Source organism: Dreissena polymorpha, chromosome 12 (assembly GCF_020536995.1).
Source record: "Dreissena polymorpha isolate Duluth1 chromosome 12, UMN_Dpol_1.0, whole genome shotgun sequence".
NCBI lineage: Eukaryota > Metazoa > Mollusca > Bivalvia > Myida > Dreissenidae > Dreissena > Dreissena polymorpha.
The window spans coordinates 46,306,366-46,328,982 of record NC_068366.1 but is presented as its reverse complement, the minus strand read 5'-3'; the positions used below and the strand labels follow the sequence as shown (position 1 = coordinate 46,328,982).

The window sequence follows — 22,617 nt, the reverse complement described above, 5'->3', positions numbered from 1 at the left end:
TTAATTTTATTTATACATTTGTACAATCAATGAACATTCATTATAGACACAACTATTTCAGTCACAGTATAATTAATTCAGCATAAAGCTTTGATCTTATTTATGATTTTCATGTTCCGATTCTAAAACATATTTTGTAGTATTTTTATACTTAATTTGTGAGAAGCTGAAAAGGAGACAGACTTGTGAACTTGTGATCATGAATTATACTCTTAGAATTTGCTTTATTATTGGCAATATTGCTGGTAAAAAAAAATTAGGAGATAACAATAACACATTTTAATTAAATAAATTTTATCTATTGCTGACTTTTACAGTTTCCACTTATAATTTTAAGTCTGAGGGATGACGATGCATTAAAAATCTATATGCACTTATTTTTTTAATTCACTTCTTTAATTCTTCTTCTTTTTTGAAAATTTTGCTCATTTTTAATAATTATTTCATAATTACAATAATGACTGTAAAGTTTAATAAAGAACAAGACTTGGTAATGTTTTCATCATTTTAAGGTTTCCTTTAACATTAAACACACAACAGTCTAGTTTAATATTATTTGTTTATATCATCAATATGAATGCAGTTTCTCTGCATGTTACTCTATAAAATTTTTTTTTTAGTAGTTAAGATTTCCCCAGTCTGAAAAGACCATAATTATGTACATAATTATACCAAACCAATGTTAATTTAATCTCAGATAAACACTGACAACCAGCTGAGTTGATCTCATGTATTGTGCTGCCCATTCAATACTCACCAAAGGCTGAGTCACATCTGTACATGTTTATAAACCATCTGGGCTTATCAGGCTTCAGTGGATTGATCAGTGGTACAGGAAGTGAGTGGTAGAAGTTGCAGTTTGAAAACATTAGAGCGGTTAAGCAAATTACTGACTCTGAACTAAATTGTCAGTATAATACTTAAGCAAAATGAGGACTAAACTGTAGTGAAAAAATGTCTTGCAGGGAGTACTGTGTCAAAAACAATTTGTATTTAATACACATAATGTGGAAATGAACAATAAGTTTGTTGCAAAAGAGGTTCAAATTGGCTCAGGTTTAACTGTGATTTGGTCTCACCAAATTCCTGTGTTTTTGGAATACTGCAGAACAGCATAAAAGGTTTGTATTTTTACTCCTTCATTCCTCTATTATATAGATTATTAACTGATATAATTGTAATTGTATTTGTGTACTGTCCCAGTGGGAAATGTAAAAGGATGATGAAAAGTAGACAGGCATCTGAAGGAAAAACAACACAGTTTGAAACCAAAATGAAATACACAAATTTCTTTAAAATATTAAGTAAGTACTTAAATTAACATTTCATTTTCAGATTATGTCATAGGATTAGGGAGAAAGGTTGCTGGTGGCATAACAAATTTTCCCTTCTCGGACCTCAAAAGCCACATCACAAATTGAAGAATTTGTTTGCAAGAAAGCACAGTGTTGAAAAAAACATGTTGTGAAAAAATGAACTTTTTTATGATTTGCTCTGTGTGCGCGCCCGGATAATGAGCACAAAGCGGTCCTTGACAAAGGAAAGCTGGATTTGTTGATAGGTAAATCACAATTTTACTATACAAGTTATAATTATTAGTTTGAAATAGTTAAGTTCAAAATAAAGATTAATTCGAATTATACGATTAGTGATCCTCAGGGCTAACCTGTCAATAACAGGGTGTCTCAGTACCTTGCCGCACTAAGATTCAAACCTGCCCCCTTTGACCCCCAGTCATGTTTTTAATTGGTTCTGATCACATTATTTTACAGAATATTCAATGAATTTTCAATAAACTAATTTTATTTTAACAGTGAAACTAGTTTTATCAATTAAAAAAAATATTTTTATGCCCCCCTTCGAAGAAGAGGAGGTATATTGCTTTGCTCATGTCGGTCTGTCTGTCAGTCGGTCGGTCGGTAGGTCGGTCGGTTGGTCCGTCCACCAGGTGGTTGTCAGACGATAACTCAAGAACGCTTGGGCCTAGGATCATGAAACTTCATAGGTACATTGATCATGACTTGCAGATGACCCCTATTGATTTTGAGGTCACTAGGTCAAAGGTCACAGTGACCCGAAATAGTAAAATGGTTTCCAGATGATAACTCAAGAACGCATATGCCTAGGATCATGAAACTTCATGGGTAGATTGATCATGACTCGCAGATGACCCCTATTGATTTTGAGGTCACTAGGTCAAAGGTCAAGGTCACAGTGACCCGAAATAGTAAAATGGTTTCCGGATGATAACTCAAGAACGCATACGCCTAGGATCATGAAACTTCATGGGTAAATTGATCATAACTCGCAGATGACCCCTATTGATTTTGAGGTCACTAGGTCAAAGGTCAAGGTCACGGTGACCCGAAATAGTAAAATGATTTTCGGATGATAATTCAAGAACGCATATGCCTAGGATCATGAAACTTTATCGGTAGATTGATCATGACTCGCAGATGACCCCTATTGATTTTCAGGTCACTAGGTCAAGGTCACGGTGACCCAAAATAGTAAAATGATTTTCGGATGATAACTCAAGAACGCATATGTCTAGGATCATGAAACTTCATAGGTAGATTGATCATGACTTGCAGATGACCCCTATTGATTTTGAGGTCACAAGGTCAAGGTCACGGTGACCCGAAATAGTAAAATGATTTTCGGATGGTAACTCAAGAACGCTTTTGCCTAGGATCATGACACTTCATAGGTACATTGATTGTGACTTGCAGATGACCCCTATTGATTTTCAGGTCACTAGGTCAAAGGTCAAGGTCACAGTGACAAAAGTCGTATTCACACAATGGCTGCCAGAACAACGGACAGCCCATATGGGGGGCATGCATGTTTAACAAACAGCCCTTGTTAAAATGAAAATGCATGTTATATTAAATAATATGCGCATATATCGCACATGTTATTTGAAAATATTCCACAGGGATAAATATCCAAGCACGTTCAAAAGTTCACTTAGTTGCCAAATTTGGACCCTGTCTTTTTCAAATCCTAGATGGGGCCCTGGATTAGATAAAAAGTTTGAAAAAGCAATTAATTCTACATAAGTTGTTAACAGTATTTGCAATAGGTGAACTGTAGTTGTACTTAATATCAAATTGCATTTCAGATTATGACATAGGATGGGGGAGAATCGTTGACCTGAACAATACTGTGATAGAGAGGAATTCCTACTCAAGAAAGCAGTTTAAAATACACAGTCAATGTGAAAGAGTGAACTTTTTTATTTTGGCCGTGTATAAGAACAGTTTGTTTTTTAAAAAGTGCATGTCTATCAAATTATTTTTTATGTATATATATTGAATATTTTTGTTGTTTGTCTTTAAAAGCTACATTGTATCTTAAAAGTATCATCAAAATGCGGAACGAAAATGCATACATTTTCCGCATAAGTTCCACATTTTTTGTGTCTGTGGAAAAAATGCGGGGATTTTCAGCATTTGTTCCGCATTTGCAGAAGTATAAAATGGTGATCCATGTTTTTTAAAATGTATTATCTTAAAATAAATATAAAGATACTATGTTAAATGTATCTGGTCATAATTTTGACTAGTTTTTAGCTAAACTGAGCACAAAGTGCTCATGGTGAGCATTTGCGATCGCCTTTTATTTTTTCAAATTGCCTGTCCTTATATGGGTATATGGGTACATTTACAATATGCATGTAATCCGATTTCCGCCCGGTATCTAAATTACGCCCGTAATCTAAGTTACGCCCGTAATTTTAACATTCCGCCTGTAATCTGAATTCCGCCCATAAACTGCTTTCCGCCCGTAATTTAAAATTCCGTCCCACCTCATTTACATATTTCGCCCCTGTTTTCCGCCCGGATTACGCCCGGAATCCGCCCCTCTTCTTAAAATCATATATAGAAAAATACGCCTGGAAATATTTTTTACGCCCGGAATTTAGTTTGCGATTCCGTGCCGATTCCGGGCGGAACATTTCGTACAGGCAGCGATACGCAGAAAATGAATGGACTAAGTAAATGTTCAGAATGTTGTTGATGTTTAGGTTACATTGATCAAAACATCAAATTATTAATATTAACATAAATATGATCAATTGTTAATATGTTATAACAAACTTTTATTGAAGACAAATTTCCATCTTAACAAAACAAAGGGGATGTTGCATAGTGTAACTAGATACAGACTATAGATAGTTGCATGCTTGAATAACTTTACTATTACATTGTACAGTGAGCTGATAAGCCAGTCTCACTTGAGCCACCAACGTAGTAACATCATTAAAGAGCACATTTGTGTTTGTTATTACTAAGACTATTCACATGAGTGAAAGAACAACTACGCATAACATTCAAATATGAAACACAAACTGTCACACGTTTTGCTATATCTAGGACTACACATATAGATATAATCACAACAACTTACACATGTAGATATAATCACAACAACTTACATATGTAGATATAATTACAACAACTTACATATGTAGATATAATTACAACAACTTACATATGTAGATATAATTACAAGAACTTACATATGGAGATATAAGCACAACAACCTACACATGTAGATATAATCACAACAAATTACACATATAGATATAATCACAACAACTTACACATGTAGATATAAGCATAACAACTTACATATGTAGATATAATTACAACAACTTACATATGTAGATATAATTACAGCAACTTACATATGGAGATATAAGCACAACAACCTACACATGTAGATAAAGCACAACAACCTACACATGTAGATATAATCACAACAACCTACACATGTAGATATAAGCACAACAACCTACACATGTAGATATAATCACAACAACTTACACATGTAGATATAATCACAACAACCTACACATGTAGATATAATCACAACAACTTACAAAGTAGATATAAGCACAACAACCTACACATGTAGATATAATTACAACAACTTACACATATAGATATAATCACAACAACCTACACATGTAGATATAATCACAACAACCTACACATATAGATATAATCACAACAACTTACACATGTAGATATAAGCACAACAACTTACACATGTAGATATAATTACAACAACTTACATATGGAGATATAAGCACAACAACCTACACATGTAGATAAAGCACAACAACCTACACATGTAGATATAATCACAACAACCTACACATGTAGATATAAGCACAACAACCTACACATGTAGATATAATCACAACAACTTACACATGTAGATATAATCACAACAACCTACACATGTAGATATAATCACAACAACTTACACATGTAGATATAAGCACAACAACCTACACATGTAGATATAATCACAACAACTTACACATGTAGATATAAGCACAACAACTTACATATGGAGACATAAGCACAACAACCTACACATGTAGATATAAGCAAAACAACCTACACATGTAGATATAAGCACAACAACCTACACATGTAGATATAAGCACAACAACCTACACATGTAGATATAAGCACAACAACTTACATATGGAGATATAAGCACAACAACTTACATATGGAGATATAAGCACATTAACCTACACATGTAGATATAAGCACAACAACCTACATATGTAGATATAAGCACAACAACTTACACATGTAAATATAAGCACAACAACCGACACATGTAGATATAAGCACAACAACCGACACATGTAGATATAATCACAACAACTTACACATGTAGATATAAGCACAACAACTTACACATGGAGATATAAGCACAACAACTTACATATGGAGATATAAGCACATTAACCTACACATGTAGATATAAGCACAACAACCTACACATGGAGATATAGGCACATTAACCTACACATGTAGATATAAGCACAACAACTTACACATGTTGATATAAGCACAACAACCTACACATGGAGATATAGGCACATTAACCTACACATGTAGATATAAGCACAACTTACATATGGAGATACAAGCACATTAACCTACACATGTAGATATAGGCACAACAACCTATGGTACACATGTAGATATAAGCACAACAACTTACAAATGGAGATATGAGCACAACAACTTACACATGTAGATATAACCACAACAACCTACACATGTTGATATAAGCATAACAACTTACATATGGAAATATAATCACATTAACCTACACATGTAGGTATAAGCACAACAACCTACATATGTAGATATAAGCACAACAACTTACTAATGTAGATATAAGCACAACAACCTACATATGTAGATATAAGCACAACAACTTACACATGTAGATATAAGCACAACAACCTACACATGTAGATATAAGCACAACAACCTATGGTACACATGTAGATATAAGCACAACAACTTACAAATGGAGATATAGGCACAACAACCTACACATGTAGATATAAGCTCAACAACTTACACATGTTGATATATGCTTAACAACTTACACATGTTGATATAGGCACAACAACTTACACATGGAGATATAGGCACATTAACCTACACATATAGATATAAGCACAACAACTTACATATGTAGGTATAAGCACAACAACCTACACATGTAGATATAAGCACAACAACTTACATATGGAGATACAAGCACATTAACCTACACATGTAGATATAGGCACAACAACCTATGGTACACATGTAGATATAAGCACAACAACTTATAAATGTAGATATAAGTATATTACCTGAAGCACCTGACCAGGCTGTGCAAGGTGTTCAGTGTAGAAGGAGACCATGGCTTGCGGCCAGTTAAGTCGAGGAATCAGATCCCCATGAGTATTCTCCGAGTACATGGTACACAGCATACACAGCCAGGGGCTCATCACACGCACCTAAAACCAGGTCAGAATTATACACACTCTCGCATTTACTCCCACCAAATACAACCAGGTCAGAATTATACACACTCTCGCATTTACTCCCACCAAACACAACCAGGTCAGAATTATACACACTCGCATTTACTCCCACCAAACACAACCAGGTCAGAATTATACACACTCTCGCATTTACTCCCACCAAACACAACCAGGTCAGAATCATACACACTCGCATTTACTCCCACCAAACACAACCAGGTCAGAATTAAACACACTCTCGCATTTACTCCCACCAAACACAACCAGGTCAGATTTATACACACTTGCACTCCTACCACCAACACAACCAGGTCAGGATTATACACACTCTTGCATTTACTCCCACCAAACATAACCAGGTCAGAATTATACACACTCTCGCATTTACTCCCACCAAACACAACCAGGTCAGAATTATACACACTCTTGCACTCCTACCACCAAACACAACCAGGTCAGAATCATACACACTCTCGCATTTACTCCCACCAAACACAACCAGGTCAGAATTATACACACTCTCGCATTTACTCCCACCAAACACAACCAGGTCAGAATTATACACACTCACATTTACTCCCACCAAACACAACCAGGTCAGAATTATACACACTCTTGCATTTACTCCCACCAAACACAACCAGGTAAGAATTATACACACTCTCGCATTTACTCCCACCAAACACAACCAGGTCAGAATTATACACACTCTCGCATTTACTCCCACCAAACACAACCAGGTCAGAATTATACACACTCTCGGTTGTAAAGTATTTGATATTTGAAACTTTCATATGTTCATCACATCATTTTAGTAGCTGTACAAGCAAGTTTGAATACATAATGAGAATACAAGTAATTTATTTGCTATGAGACATTTGTTTCCAGAATGATTAAAAAAATGTCTCCCTTATGTGAATTCCTCTTTGCCGATTTTATTTTTTAAATCCAATTGTGCACAATCAAGTTATAGAAAAAATATGAGTAAATGTACTTAAACTAATTTTGTCCGGATAATGACATTCATGCTTAGTGCAAAGATGAATGGTAACAACAAGAATATCAGTGAAACTGATCCATGCTCCCTGATAATGTACTAATTCAATGTATGGCTTAACTTAGAGCACTTGAACAGAAAATAAAAGCCAATAAAAGATCAAGAGATAATACAGGTATGCCTAACCTAGGCTGCATATAATTTTTCAGATTTGGATCATAAGTTGCCCAGATCTCACAGCGAAACAAACTCTTATTCAAATGTAAATAAGTACATTGAAAATCACTGATGCAGAACGATATGCGCATTTCCAACCTATAAGACTACCGCAAATTACACTGCAACTCCAATATATCACGGTCAGTTATATCGCGTTGTCCAATATATCGCGAATTGGCTATGGCTCCCAAAAATCTGACGAGCATAATCCCCAAATAAAATGTTTTAATCTGAGAATTTGATGAATTAAAATCCGTTTCAAGCTAGTATTTTTCCCTTTTTTCACCAACTTTAATCCAACATTCATAATCCAGTTTTGACCAGATTGTTTGCTTACATTGTACATCACTTTAACACCTATGTACTGCGATAAACAATAGCCCCTCTTGGCAAACATCACAGGTCATTTCGGGTGTTACCATTCTGTATTGAATTTGCTTTTAACTGCCGAAACGCACCAGTGCACACATGAAAGTGTACACAATTGTAACTGTAAATGTTACAAGTCAATACTGACCTATCTCAACAATCTGTGTGCGTTAGATACAGTGTAAACTACTTGCTTTTAATTTAGAGGTAAAGATCCCTCAGTTTGTCAAAATGTACTGCTATTAAAACCCATGCTTTCCATGCTTCATGAGAATGAATGACATCATTTTGTACATGGGTCTAATTTGTGCATGCTTTCTTGAACAATACAATTCGGCAATGTTTTTCGGATTACAAATTTAATTATATGCATTTGAAAATACTCACAAGGAATAATGTTTTGTGCTATACCAATGAATAACATATGGATATAACACATAATTGAATAAGGTAGGTAAATAGCGTGTTTTGAGATTGCATAACGATGCTAATGAATACATATACATGCATACATAACCTTACAATTTATATCGCGCGCCTGATATATCACGGTCGCGATCTTTGGACCCCTTCAACCGCGATATATTGGAGTTGCAGTGTAATTGTAATCATGTTAAGAAAACAACAAATGTGAGGGTCAGAAGGACAGACATGAAGTAGGTGGGAAATGATCAACAGTGAAATGCTTTCAAACCCATGCACACTTGATTCCATTAACTCTAGCTGCGACTATATGTCTCCCCCATTTCAGGAAGTGTAAATGGTTCAGCATCTGCACATTGTAATGAGATAGATTTCAGTGATTAAAATATAACAAGACTATCGCCAAGCATTATGGTCCCCTACTGGTGAAACTCCATGATTTTCAGCAATATTTCTAGCCTATTTGTTGCCATAGCAACCAGAATTCTTGACGTAGGAACAAAATGAAATGACGTACATAATCTCCATATTGCCATCTGTCCATGTTTCAAGTTTCATGAAAAAATATGAAGAACTTTTAAAGTTATCGCAGGATCCACCATTTTCAGCAATGTTTCTAGTCTATTTGTTGCCATAGCAACCAGAATTCTTGACGTAGGAACAAAATAAAATGACGTGCATAATTTCCATATTGCCATCTGTTCATGTTTCAAGTTTCATGAAAAATATGAAGATCTTTAAAAGTTATCGCATGATCCAGAAAAGTGTGACAGACTGACAGACGGACAGACAGACCACAAACCATAAGTCCCCTCTGGTTTCACCGATAGGGGACAATAAAATTGCAGCTCTCACAAAAAAGGGATGTCTAACCAACACTCACTGGAACATCCTAATTACTGACCAGATAAAGTGCTGTCTGTAAATGATAACATTCACCCCAGATAACCCCCCAAGCCCTCCTCCAAGCTGAAATACCTTGAGGAAGCTGTCCTCCTCCAAGCTGTCTCGGATGCATTCAACACAAAATGACCTGAAATATAATTCCCAGCATTAACAAACATTGGAAATATGAAAAAATTAAATTATTACACAAATTTTGTAACAATTTGTCAGACATAGCTTGTAACTGCATCACACATTATGATTTACGGTGTATGCAACAATGTTATTAGTCTGATTTCTAATTGCAATATTAATGTTACGGGTCATGGTGATTTTCATATGCATTTCATTTGTGACTTCATTTTTCAATGAGAATAATTTCTGTTTTCATGTTTAATACAATGATATTGCTAAAATTGAATAATAATTGTAAAAAAAACATGTTATGAAATATACTTGTTTATATTCCAAATTTTTGTTACAGCCCCACATCCCCTATAAATAGTATTGTTATGAAATTCAAGAGCCTAGTCACAGACAAAACAGGTTTATCTTGTAGATGTAAGAACAGGATTTCAAGAAGTAATAATTTTAGCTTTACTACTTTTTAGTCATTTAAGTATCCAGATTTTACTTTGTTATGAATTCTGTATCCAAATCAAGAATGCTTTTGGTCTGAATAAAAAAACTGAAATAGCAAGCATATTCCCTATATCTACACACCAAATCAATTATCCTTGATTTAGTACTTGTTTGGTTGTGATAGTTTAGTTGCTCAGTGTTCACATATTTCTTCAACTATAGCACCCTCAATGTAACTAGGTAAAGAACGTTTTGATTTACTGCAGGATCAGATTTTTCGGACAGTTTTCATTTCTGTAACTACAGCAACCAAAATTTGTATCAAACAAAACATCTGAAATAACATTTGTTTTCTTCATTGCCCTTTATTCACATGCTAACGTACATGAACTTGCTTACGTACTTGTTGAAAAACAGTTTTCACATTTTCTGAACCATACTAACCAGAATTATAATATGAAGAGAGACCTAAAATATTCATGCATATTCAGTTTTGTACTTCAACTAAATCAATCATTATCATTATGTTGCATGCTCGTTACTGGTCACTGTCAGTTGATAGTTACCAGTTGAATAAACCTAGCCATTAGGACTTTGTCTCTCCATCATTTTAACCCACCAACACAAAATATTCTGCATACGAACTTCTCTCCACATTCCAAGTTTAATCAATCAAGCTTCAATTCTTATTGTGTTATTGCAAGATCCATAATTGTCAGTTTTTACTTATTTTTGTAGCCATGACAACCAAAATTTGTTTCTGAAGAAAAAAAAAGAAATAAGATTCACATTCTACAAAAATCCATAAATCCACACACAGAGGTACTAAGCTTAAGTATCCCAGGATCCATATTTAGACCAACAGATGAACAGATGGCATGTTAGAAGCATGACTGTCTACACTGATATCAAAATGTTTCGTTTGACAATGTGACACAAAAGTATTAGGTAATGTACTGAATAATGCAATATATGTCAACTTCCTATAAAGGTCTGCGGTTTTCAATAATCATATTTTAACATAAAATATTCTTAATGTATTTCTGCTGTTTGTGCCTGTTATCAGCTGAGTGAGCCTTACTTTCCACAGCCCTCCTCTTCACACATGAACAGCTCCTCCCCTCCACCACACACCACACAGAACATCTGAAACAAAGAACAAAGAACATGTAAAACAAAACACACAGAACATCTGAAACATAGCACAGAGAACATGTAAAACAAAGCACACAAAACATCTGAAACAAAGAACACAGAACATGTAAAACAAAACACACAATACATGTGAAACATAGCACACAAAACATTTAAACAAAGCACTCAGAACATCTGAAACAAAGCACACATAACATGTGAAACAAAGCACATGGAGCATGTAAAACAAAGCACACGAAACATGTGAAAAAGCACACATAGCATGTGCAACATAGCACAAAGAACATGTGAAACAGAGCAAAAAGAACATGTGAAGCACAGAACACGTGAAACATATTACACAGAACATCTGAAACAGAGCACACAGAACATGTGAAACAAAGCACACAGAAAACGTCAAACATAGCACAAAGAACATCTGAAACAGAGCACAAAGAACATGTGAAACAAAGCACACAGAGCATGTGAAACAAAGCACAAAGAACATGTGAAACAAAGAACACATAGCACACAGAACATCTGAAACAGAGCACACAGAACATGTGAAACAAAGCACACAAAACATGTCAAACATAGCACAAAGAACATCCGAAACAGAGCACAAAGAAAAGGGTAAACAAGAGGGCCAAGATGGCCCTAGTTCGCTCACCTGAGAGGAGTCGGTTCATTCAATCTTTACCTAATGTCAAACATGACTCTGATATTGACCAGACAAACAGCCTGGTCAAGTTTCATCATTATTGAACCAAAACTCTAGCGTAGGGAGTGTTTTTGTTTTTGTAAGATTTGAAAAGGTGACCTATATTTTGAGTTGACCCCCCGAATATCAAACTTTGCTTACAAGGATTTTGTATAATATAGTGAACATTTGGACAATCTAAGGGCAATAATTATGGCATTAATTATGTGATTTTGCTCATCATCAAACTTGACTGAGATCTTTCAGCAACTTTGATAAAGAATGCTTGAGAAATGTGAATGCTAGAGTGTTTACAAACCAAATGTGGACGGACGGACAGCGGACAAAGACCAATCCTAAAACCTCACCTGAGCAATCAGGTGAGCTAAAAAGTGTGTAAAAAGTCACATAAGGAAAACTACCCCACCCCTTTGGCCGCCATCTTTATTGACCCATCAGAACCATTTGCAAACTCATCTGAGATGTATATAAAACAAATCTATTCACCAAGTTTCATGATGATTGGGCAAAAAATGTGACTTCTAGAGTGTTCACAAGCTTTTTTTTACTATATAAATATAAGAAAACTCCCCCCCCCCCCGGCAGCCATGTTATTCAACTGACCAGAACCATTTTCCAACTCAACTCTCGTATCAAGGAAACAAATGTGTTCTGACTAAATTTCATGAAAATTGGGCAAAAAATGTGACTTCTAGAGTGTTCACATGTTTTCACTATATACATATAGAGAAAAATGCCCCGCCCACTGGCAGCCATGTTTTATCACCGATCTGGACCATTTTCGAACTCGTCCGACATATCAATAAAACCAATGTTTTGATAAACTTTCATGATGATTGGGCAAAAATTGTGACTTCTAGAGTGTTAACAAGGTTTCTCTATAGCAATATAAGGAAAACTGCCCCGCCCACTGGCGGCCATGTTTTTCAATGGACCAGAACCACTTTTTAACTCAACCAACATATCATTAACACAGACATATAGACAAAGTTACACGAAGATTGGGCATTAAATGTGACTTCTACAGTGTTTACAAGCTTTTTCTTTTTTTTGGACCAAGTAACCTAGTTTTTGACCCAGCATGACCCAGTTTCAAAATCAATCGAGATTTCATTGGGACAAATCTTCTGACCAAGTTTCATGAAGATCTGACAATAAATTTGGCCTCTGGAGTGTTTACGAACAAATGTGGACGGACGTACGGACGACGGACAAAGACCAGTCACAAAAGCTCACCTGAGCAATCAGGTGAGCTAAAAACAAAAGAGCTGTCACCATAGGATGACATATGCCCCCTATAAACGCTTTGATATAAGTTATAGCATTTTTTGAAAATAAAACGCAGATTTCGAAACCTAAACGCGGACCCTAAGTTCAAGATCAAGGTCAGAGGGGTCAAAATTTGTGTGCATATGGAAAGGCCTTGTCCATATAAACATGCATACCAAATATGAAGGTTATATCTCAAGGGACATAGAAGTTATGAGCATTTTTCGAAACCTATACGCAGATTTGGAAACCTAAACGCGGACCCTAACTTCAAGGTAAAGGTCACAGGGGTAAACAATTGTGTGCATATGTTAAGGCCTTGACCACATACACATGCATACCAAATATGAAGGTTATATCTTAAGGGACATAGAAATTATGAGCATTTTGCGAAACCTAAACGCAGATTTCGAAACCTAAACGTGGACCCTAGGTTCAAGGTCAAGGTCACAGGGGTAAAAAATTGTGTGCATAAGGAAAGGCCTTGTCCATATACACATGCATACGAAATATGAAGGTTATATCTCAAGGGACATAGAAGTTATGAGCATTTTTCGAAACCTAAACACAGATTTCGAAACCGAAACGCGGACCCTAAGTTCAAGGTCAAGGTCACAGAGGTAAAAAAATGTGTGCGTATGGAAAGGCCATGTCCATATACACATGCATACCAAATATGAAGGTTATATCTCAAGGGACATAGAAGTTATGAGCATTTTTCGAAACCTAAACGCAGATTTTGAAACCTAAACGTGGACCCTATTTCAAGGTCAAGGTCACAGGGGTAAAAAAATTTGTGCGTATGGAAAGGCCTTGTCCATATACACATGCATACCAAATATGAAGGTTATATTTCAAGGGACATAGAAGTAATAAGCATTTTCAAAACCTCAACACAGATTTAGATGGAAAGGCCTTGTCCATATACACCTGCATACCATATATGAAGGTTATATCTCAAGGGACATAGAAGTTATGAGCATTTTTCGAAACCTAAACGCAGATTTCGAAACCTAAACGCGGACCCTAAGTTCAAGGTCACAGGGGTTAAAAATTGTGTGCGTATGGAAAGGCCTTGTCCATATACACATGCATACGAAATATGAAGGTTATATCTCAAGGAACATAGAAGTAATGAGCATTTTTCGAAACCTAAACGCAGATTTCGAAACCTAAACGCGGACCCTAAGTTCAAGGTCAAGGTCACAGGGGTAAAAAAGTTTGTGCGTATGGAAAGGCCTTGTCCATATACACATGCATACCAAATATGAAGGTTATATCTCAAGGGACATAGAAGTTATGAGCATTTTTCGAAACCTAAACGCAGATTTTGAAACCTAAGCGCGGACCCTAAGTTCAAGGTCAAGGTCACAGGGCTAAAAAAATGTGTGCGTAAGGAAAGGCCTTGTCCATATACACATGCATATCAAATATGAAGGTTATATCTCAAGGGACATAGAAGTTATGAGCATTTTTGGAAACCTAAATGCAAAGTGTGACGGACAGACGGACAGACAGACAGTCTGATCACTATATGCCCCCTTTTCTTCGAAAGGGGGCATAAAAACATCCAACCTCGAATAACAATTAACACATATATGAAACACAACTACACTGTATTATTATGAAAACATTAATAATCAAAGGGGAGTAACTACTGTATTCTTAAATGCAATATTTAGAAGAGTTGTCTCACATGTTACATGACCTTAATTCATGATTGTTTGCAAGCCTTTTTACTATATAAATATAAGGAAAACTGCCACGTCCCCCTGGCAACAATGTTTTTCAACAGACCGGAACCATTTTCAAACTTAACTCACGTATCTAGGAAACAAAAGTTCTGACAAAGTTTCATGAAAATTGGGCCAAAAATGTGACTTCTAGAGTGTTGACATGTTTTCACTATATACATATAGAGAAAAATGCCCCGCCCACTGGCGGCCATGTTTTTTCACCAATCTGGACCATTTTCGAACTCGTCCGAGAAATCAATAAAACCAATGTTTTGACCAACTTTCATGATAATTGGGCAAAAATTGTGACTTCCAGAGTGTTTACAAGGTTTATCTATAGCCAAATAAGAAAAACTGCCCCGCCCACTGGCGGCCATGTTTTTCAACGGACCGGAACCACTTTTGAACTCAACCAACATTTCATTAAGACAAACATTTTGACAAAGTAACATGAAGATTGGGCATGAAATGTGACTTCTACAGTGTTTACAAGTTTTTTCTTTTTTTTTGACCTAGTGACCTAGTTTTTGACCCAGTTTCGAACTCGACCGAGATTTCATTGGGACAAAGCTTCTGACCAAGTTTCATGGAGATCGGACAATAAATGTGGCCTCTAGAGTGTTTAGGAACAAATGTTAACGGACGGACGGACATATTATGGACAAAGACCGGTCACAAAAGCTCACCTGAGCAATCAGGTGAGCTAAAAATAGCACATAGAACATCTAAAACAGAGCACACAGAACATATGAAACAGAGAACAAAGAACATGTGAAAAATAGCACATAGAACATCTGAAACAGAGCACAAACAACATGTAAAAAATTGCACACAGAACATTTTAAGCATAGCACACAGAACATGTGAAACTCATCAAACAGAACATGTGAAACAATGCATACTTCAAATATGAAACATAGAACACAGAACATGTCAAACAGGGAACATGTCAAAACATAGCACACAGAACACATGAAACATGGCAAACAGAACATTTGAAACACACAAAAAACACCTGAAATATAGCACTCAGAACATTGGAAACACACAACATCTTAAACATTGCACACAGAACATAAGAAACATAGCACATATAACATAAGGAAACACAAAACATCTACAAAAATAGCACTGAGAAGATTGGAAACACAGAACATCTGAAACATTACAAACAGAACATTGGAAACAGAGAACATTGAAAACACAGACATCTGAAACATTGCACACAGAGCATTGTAAAAAATACATCTGCAATATAGTACACATCATGCAAATTTACTTGCCAAATACAAAACAACTGGGGCTTACAGAATATGCTTTTAGTTTTCATTTTAGACACATTAGGGATACAAGAAATCCCCACAGAAAGGCGAGTTTTGACCACAGAAGCATGTTTGAAACAAACTTGGTAAACATCAAGTTTTTTGCAGTGTTATTGAAGAAGATTTTTCAAGTTTCCACATATATTAATAAATGGAAAAAATGAGCTATAAGGTTTCAAAGATTTTTCTTAGTTTTCACTAAATACATATAAGGGAAACAAGTAACACTCAGTCATGATTTGTTTGAACTTGGTATATAGGCCAGTAAAAATAGAATTTGAGGTACAACTAATTACAACAGAAACTTTTTTTACATAAACCTTATAATAAAGTCATACTGTATTACGGAAAAAAAGTCCTCGAAAAAATTCATTGTATTTAATCCATTTAATTGTTTTTAAAATTCCACATATATTCTGAATTGGCATTGCCCACTCAGCACGCCATACATCTTGCTGTTTCATCTCAAATTGGTGTTACCTGATACAAAGCCACACAACAGAGATAACTGTATATTTATCACTAAAATAATTAACACTTACCAGATTTCCTAGGTGTCCCAAATATAGGAAGCTGGTCATTAATGGGTATCAAACTTTATATTAAACCGCGTTCATTTCAAAACATAACATTATCGTTCTATAAACATGGATGCGAGTTCTGCTGCTGTCAGGTAAGACATTTTACGGTGTTTTTCTTGCATTTAGTCGTAAATGGTATTTAATTTGATCATAATTGCCATTATTTTCATAATGCTAGTCTTACATTTTAAGGGATATATTTACCGGGCAATGGTAATTAAATGACGAATTATCATGAAGAACACCAGTTTTAACATTTTTGCAGTGCCTTAATAATGAGAATGTTTATACATGCTAAACAGATTTTTGTCATTTTTTTAAAGTACGGTAGGCCGTTTCCTCCTTCTTGTTAATAGTTGTGTATGCTATTTAGAACAGTTCACTTCCTTAAACAAATGCAATTCGAATGCATTCTTATTAGTATTGCCTGTGTGTGCAAATTTTAATTTATCTGTCAATCAATAAACTGCAACAATAACTGAAAACAAAAATTATTTATCATTTAATTTATTATGTAAACCTTCGCGATGGATTTATTTGTTTCAGCATTGAAGATGGCCAATATGTATGTGTCATTTGTAAGACCTCCAACAAAAATGGACTGCTGGCTAAATTACACCAAAAAGGGTTCCTGTACTGAAAGGCTTTGCAAATTATTGTTAATTACCAAACCACAGTGATATAAAATCCGTTGTTGTAAGGCTTGGTGAATTCCATTCACAGATGAGCTTCCTTGGTTGCATAGGTCAGCTGATGCAAAATACTGGGTTGCAAGAGCTACTTGAGACTGTATATGCTCCGAATGCAGTCAAAGCAGTTTCCAGGGCAGTCAGATCACACATTCTGGTTGATGATGCACTCAATACGTTATATTGGAAACAATACTGCCAGCTGCGTTTCAACCGAGAGACACTGTTTCAACCGAAGTTTCATCAAAAGACAGAGACGAACTTAAGATTGTTGAAGATTTGAAGGCCTTGTTTGACGGTGTACATTCCAAGGATGTGGAAGTGCCATTAGTAAATGAAAATGGAGCATTGAATGAAGTACTAAGTAGACGTTCAGAGTTAAAATCTTCTCTCGAATGTTACCGAACAGCAAAACTTTGGATTCAGTATATGAACATGACAGAAATTTTGAAAGCCTTCATTAAAGCTGAGAGAACGGGCGATTGGGATCTTCATCTGAAGACAATGAAAGAAATGCTTCCATATTTCGCAGCTGCTGGGTATCATCTTTATCTTAAATCGGCTTATGTTTATCTCCAGGATATGGTTTCACTTCCAATCACACATCCAGAATTATACAATTCGTTCAAGAGAGGTTATCATGAAGTGAGGAGGATTGATCGTTTCTGGGGTGGACTTTCAACCGATTTAGTTACAGAACAGGCACTCATGCGAAGTGTAAAGAGCACGGGTGGGCTGACTAGAGGACAAGGCATGACAGATACACAACAGACCCAATGGATTCTTTCAATGCCTGCATGCACTGACATAAACGCTGCCATGCACGAATTTACAGGTCAGACATACGAGACCAATGAGCAGCATGAGGACACCCACAATGCAAGGATTGAACGTGACATCAAAGATGTTGATACCTTTGTTTCTTTCTTGCGGTCTAGAAATCCTTTCACAAATGAGCCTGATCTAAGAAATTTTGAAACTGGTATTGTAGCAGATGAACGTGTCAATGTCGATAGGGCAAAAGAGTTGGGTTTGACACTTATTGAAGAAATGAAAAACAAAAGTGTATCAAGCTTTTCATTCAAGAAGTCAAACAAATCTGTTACCCTAGGAACAAAGAATTCGGTAAAAATAGGCTGAGGCGGATGCAGATGTTCAAATTGTAGAAATAGCTATCATTGAAGCAGATAAATCCGATGTTGTTGTCATAGGTGAAGACACTGATCTGCTAGTGTTGCTTTGTGCACATGCAAAAGTTGAAGCAAACACCATCTACTTCACCTCTGATACTAAAGCTTCACAGAAAGTTAAGAAGATATGGGACATAAAAAAAACCATGAAAGTAATAGGAAGTGATGTTTGCAAGCTTATACTATTTGTGCACGCATTTACCGGCTGTGATACCACTTCTAGAATGTATGGAATTGGAAAGGGAAGTGTATTGAAGAAAGTCTTGACAGATGCAACTTTCAGACAACAATGTAGTGTGTTTCTGATGGATTCCTTACACGAGGTTGTTGCACATGCTGGTGAAGCTTTACTCGCAAGTGTGTATGGTGGAATGCCAGATCAAGGTTTGGATCTTTTAAGATACTTGAAGTTTTTGAATAAAGTCCAAACTAGGAAGACTGCTGTATTGGTAGAGTCTCTTCCACCAACATCGTGTGGTGCTTAATATCAAAGTTATAGAGTATATCTTCAAGTGCAGGCGTGGCTGGGAAAAAACCTTTCCCCAGTTGAATGGGGCTGGATTGAAGTCAATAATAAACTCATTCCAGTAAGAATGACTTTACCAGCAGCTCCTGATAGACTACTGTAAATTATTCGGTGCTGCTGTAAGCAAAATTGTGACTCCAGTAGATGTACATGCAAAAAATATGGACTACATTGTACACCAGCATGTGGGGACTGCCATGGTTTAAGCTGCAGCAACAGGGATGGACACACTGCAAGAATTATGTTTCATGTAACTGTATAAGTGATACAAAACTTTGCACCGTTTAAGTGTTTGCTATAATAACACTTATTACAATTGCAATTAATTAGTTAATTAATTGCAATTAGTTTCTGTTTCAATACTGTATTAAACTTCGTTTTTTGACAGTATCTATAAGTATTGACAGATCGTTTATGATGTTTTCAAAGTTATTGTCATACCCTGATAATGTCAATTATTTTTGCATTTATTAATATAGTTACACAGCATGTATATTATTGGTTAATTAATTGAATTATTAACATTAATTGTATAAATGAATACATTACCAGTGGCGATTGTTGTTAAAGATATTATTTGTGGATGTTACAAAAAACAATTTGTAGTTAAACTACAATTTTGTTTATTGAATGATTTAACGTTGGACTCACATCGTTTTTTTTATTGATCTCATTAATATTCATAAATATGCAAATTATCAAGTTGACCTTGATCATTTCATCTGAATATAAATAACTTAGGTTTATGTTTGGTGACATAGTTTATACCTTAATCTTTATCATTAACAAATGTATCATGATTTTATTAAGAAACACATGCGCTAATGCATTTCCCGATTGTTACCATGGAAACACGTGATTTAAAGCACTTTCCCATCATTGGATTTTTGAGGACTTTTTTTCTGTGTACAAGCAATCATTAAAGATAACAAATAAGTAAGTTTCGTTTCTGTTGTAATTTGTTGCGGGTTGAGGCTAATTTTGATCTAATTTGACTGGCCTAATAGGAAAATCACATGATGTTACAAAGATTTTTTTAATTTAACTTAATTTAAACCAATCATGTGACTCCTGGTGCATGGCCATTTTTAAACCTAGGGGCATTATTTGAACAAATATATTTTAGCACCACTAGATAATATAATGCACCAAATAGTACACACTTGAGGTTTGTGGTTTCAGAGATTTTTTAAGTTTTCATTTTCAGGCTGTCAAGTGACCTTTTTTCAAAAAGTAGGAAAAAATAGGAACTACTTTTGCAAGAAAAGTAGGAAAAAAGTAGGAAAAAGTAGGAACTTTTCCCTCAAAAGTAGGAATACATAATACTTATTTTTTAGACACAGGTCCAGGAAACATAGCTTGAAACAGAGCAGGAGTGCCATCACATGTTCTGTATGGATACCCACTTGAAGCTACCTTAAGGGCCCAGAAGATTTCAGCCTTTTGTACCTGTTCCTTGTGTGATGGATGTACTTGCATACAGATAGATTTATCCCCACAACCCTGAGAGCTGCTTGGCTTTTGGGCACTTCCAAACAAACGCTTTTGTGAATTATCATGCATGTATTTCATGTTTTCCTTGTGTTTTTATCCATCTGCATGACTTATAAGTTGATTAGCACCAGAATTACTACAAGATGGACTTCATTCAGACAGTACAATATCTTGCAAACTCATTGCCGGTATCTCTCTTGCACCATGATCCCAGTGTTTTTCCACTGTTGTCCAACTTCTCCATCCATGAAGGGTTAAACTTTGTTTTCCCACTAGGAATTTTAGCACTTATAGTGTATCTATGATAATTAAGTTTCAAGCAAAGCTACCCTGATAAAGAAGTATACATGTAATTAGATGCTGTTCATTTTGATGTATCATCAAATAAGTGGTTAGAGGTCTTCTGTGTATCGATATAAAAATGGTAATTATATTGTGCATGTTATATCCTTAAGCAGAAGACCAAATTTATTTAGTGATACACCAACTTGTTGTACAAGATTAATACTAGTATATAAAGCAGTGTAAATGCTCTGCTACAGCTACATTGTGAAACCTTTAAATTGACAATAGGGTGCAGTTATAATGACTTAAGTTACATTCAAAATGACTGGTCATTGCAGAGCAGATTATGCAACTGGAGATAGGACCTTATCACCTGACATCTTTTATGACAGCATTGATTGGGCAATGAAACAGTTGCACTACATTGTTTATTCCAGTTTCAAATAATGGCTTTTACATTATTGATGACTTTGCGGGAGTTTAATAATGCCGTTTAATAATTTTAATACTTCGCTTTAACACCTTGAAGTTACCTCACTAGCAATGGCATCATTAGACAAGAATTGTGTTTGTCCGAAACACAATGCCAACTATTGCGCAGCTTTGAAATAAAATTTCAATATATCATTTGGCAGGTTTAGAAATTATCTCCCTTTTAAAGCTTATTACTTCCCTTGGATTGTATTTTTTAACTTTTGACCTTGAAGGATGACCTTCACCTTTCACCACTCAAAATGTGCAGCTTCATGAGATACACATGCATGCCAAATATCAAGTTGCTATCTTCAATATTGCAAAAGTTATGGCCCATATTAAAGTTTTCGGACGGACACACACACACAGACAGACAGACAAACGGACTGACAGTACAACTGCAATATGCCACCCTACCGGGAGCATAAAAATGTATCAGGGCATTTAGGCTCTGTGCATTTATCTTTAATTACTAAACATGATGTACCTATGATATCAATAGAACATCATATCCGTTGTCATGTAATACAGAATTTATTACATTATATTTGTAAATGATGAAAACTCAACAAAGCATCAGTTTTATCTTTTTTCCAAAAACTTGTGTAATAAATTCCATATTACATAACCACTCATACAATACATGTATCTCTATATCTCTACATTCCAAACAGCAATATCATGTAAACATGCATAAGGTTTGGTCAAATTGTTGTCAATGGAAACAAAATAAAACTGGAATAAACTATGGGTTCCCTCAGCTCTTGCATCACTGGGACCTGTGTAAGGTAGTGAAGTCTGCAGTGTACAAATGCTAAGGAAGTAAACAAGGCACTATTGTTACTTCAAAAAAAAACTTGTC

At 35.5% G+C, this 22,617-nt stretch overlaps 1 protein-coding gene and 1 long non-coding RNA gene across 2 annotated transcripts in view; one reads left to right on the top strand and one right to left on the bottom strand.

Moving 5' to 3' along the window:
• The window catches only part of LOC127852997 (DNA (cytosine-5)-methyltransferase 3B-like), a 92,970-nt gene that overhangs the window by 15,007 nt on the left and 55,346 nt on the right, over positions 1-22,617 (bottom strand). Inside the window, exons 11-13 of the mRNA XM_052387109.1 lie at positions 11,416-11,480; positions 9,846-9,900; positions 6,686-6,832 (exon numbers count right to left, since the gene is read on the bottom strand). Of these exons, the coding sequence (XP_052243069.1) occupies positions 6,686-6,832; positions 9,846-9,900; positions 11,416-11,480 (267 nt within the window). The remainder of the gene's footprint in view (positions 1-6,685; positions 6,833-9,845; positions 9,901-11,415; positions 11,481-22,617) is intronic.
• On the top strand, positions 806-3,536 carry LOC127853008 (uncharacterized). Its single transcript, XR_008036397.1, has 3 exons — positions 806-1,121; positions 1,336-1,561; positions 3,125-3,536. It is a non-coding gene; the product is annotated as an uncharacterized LOC127853008 (long non-coding RNA).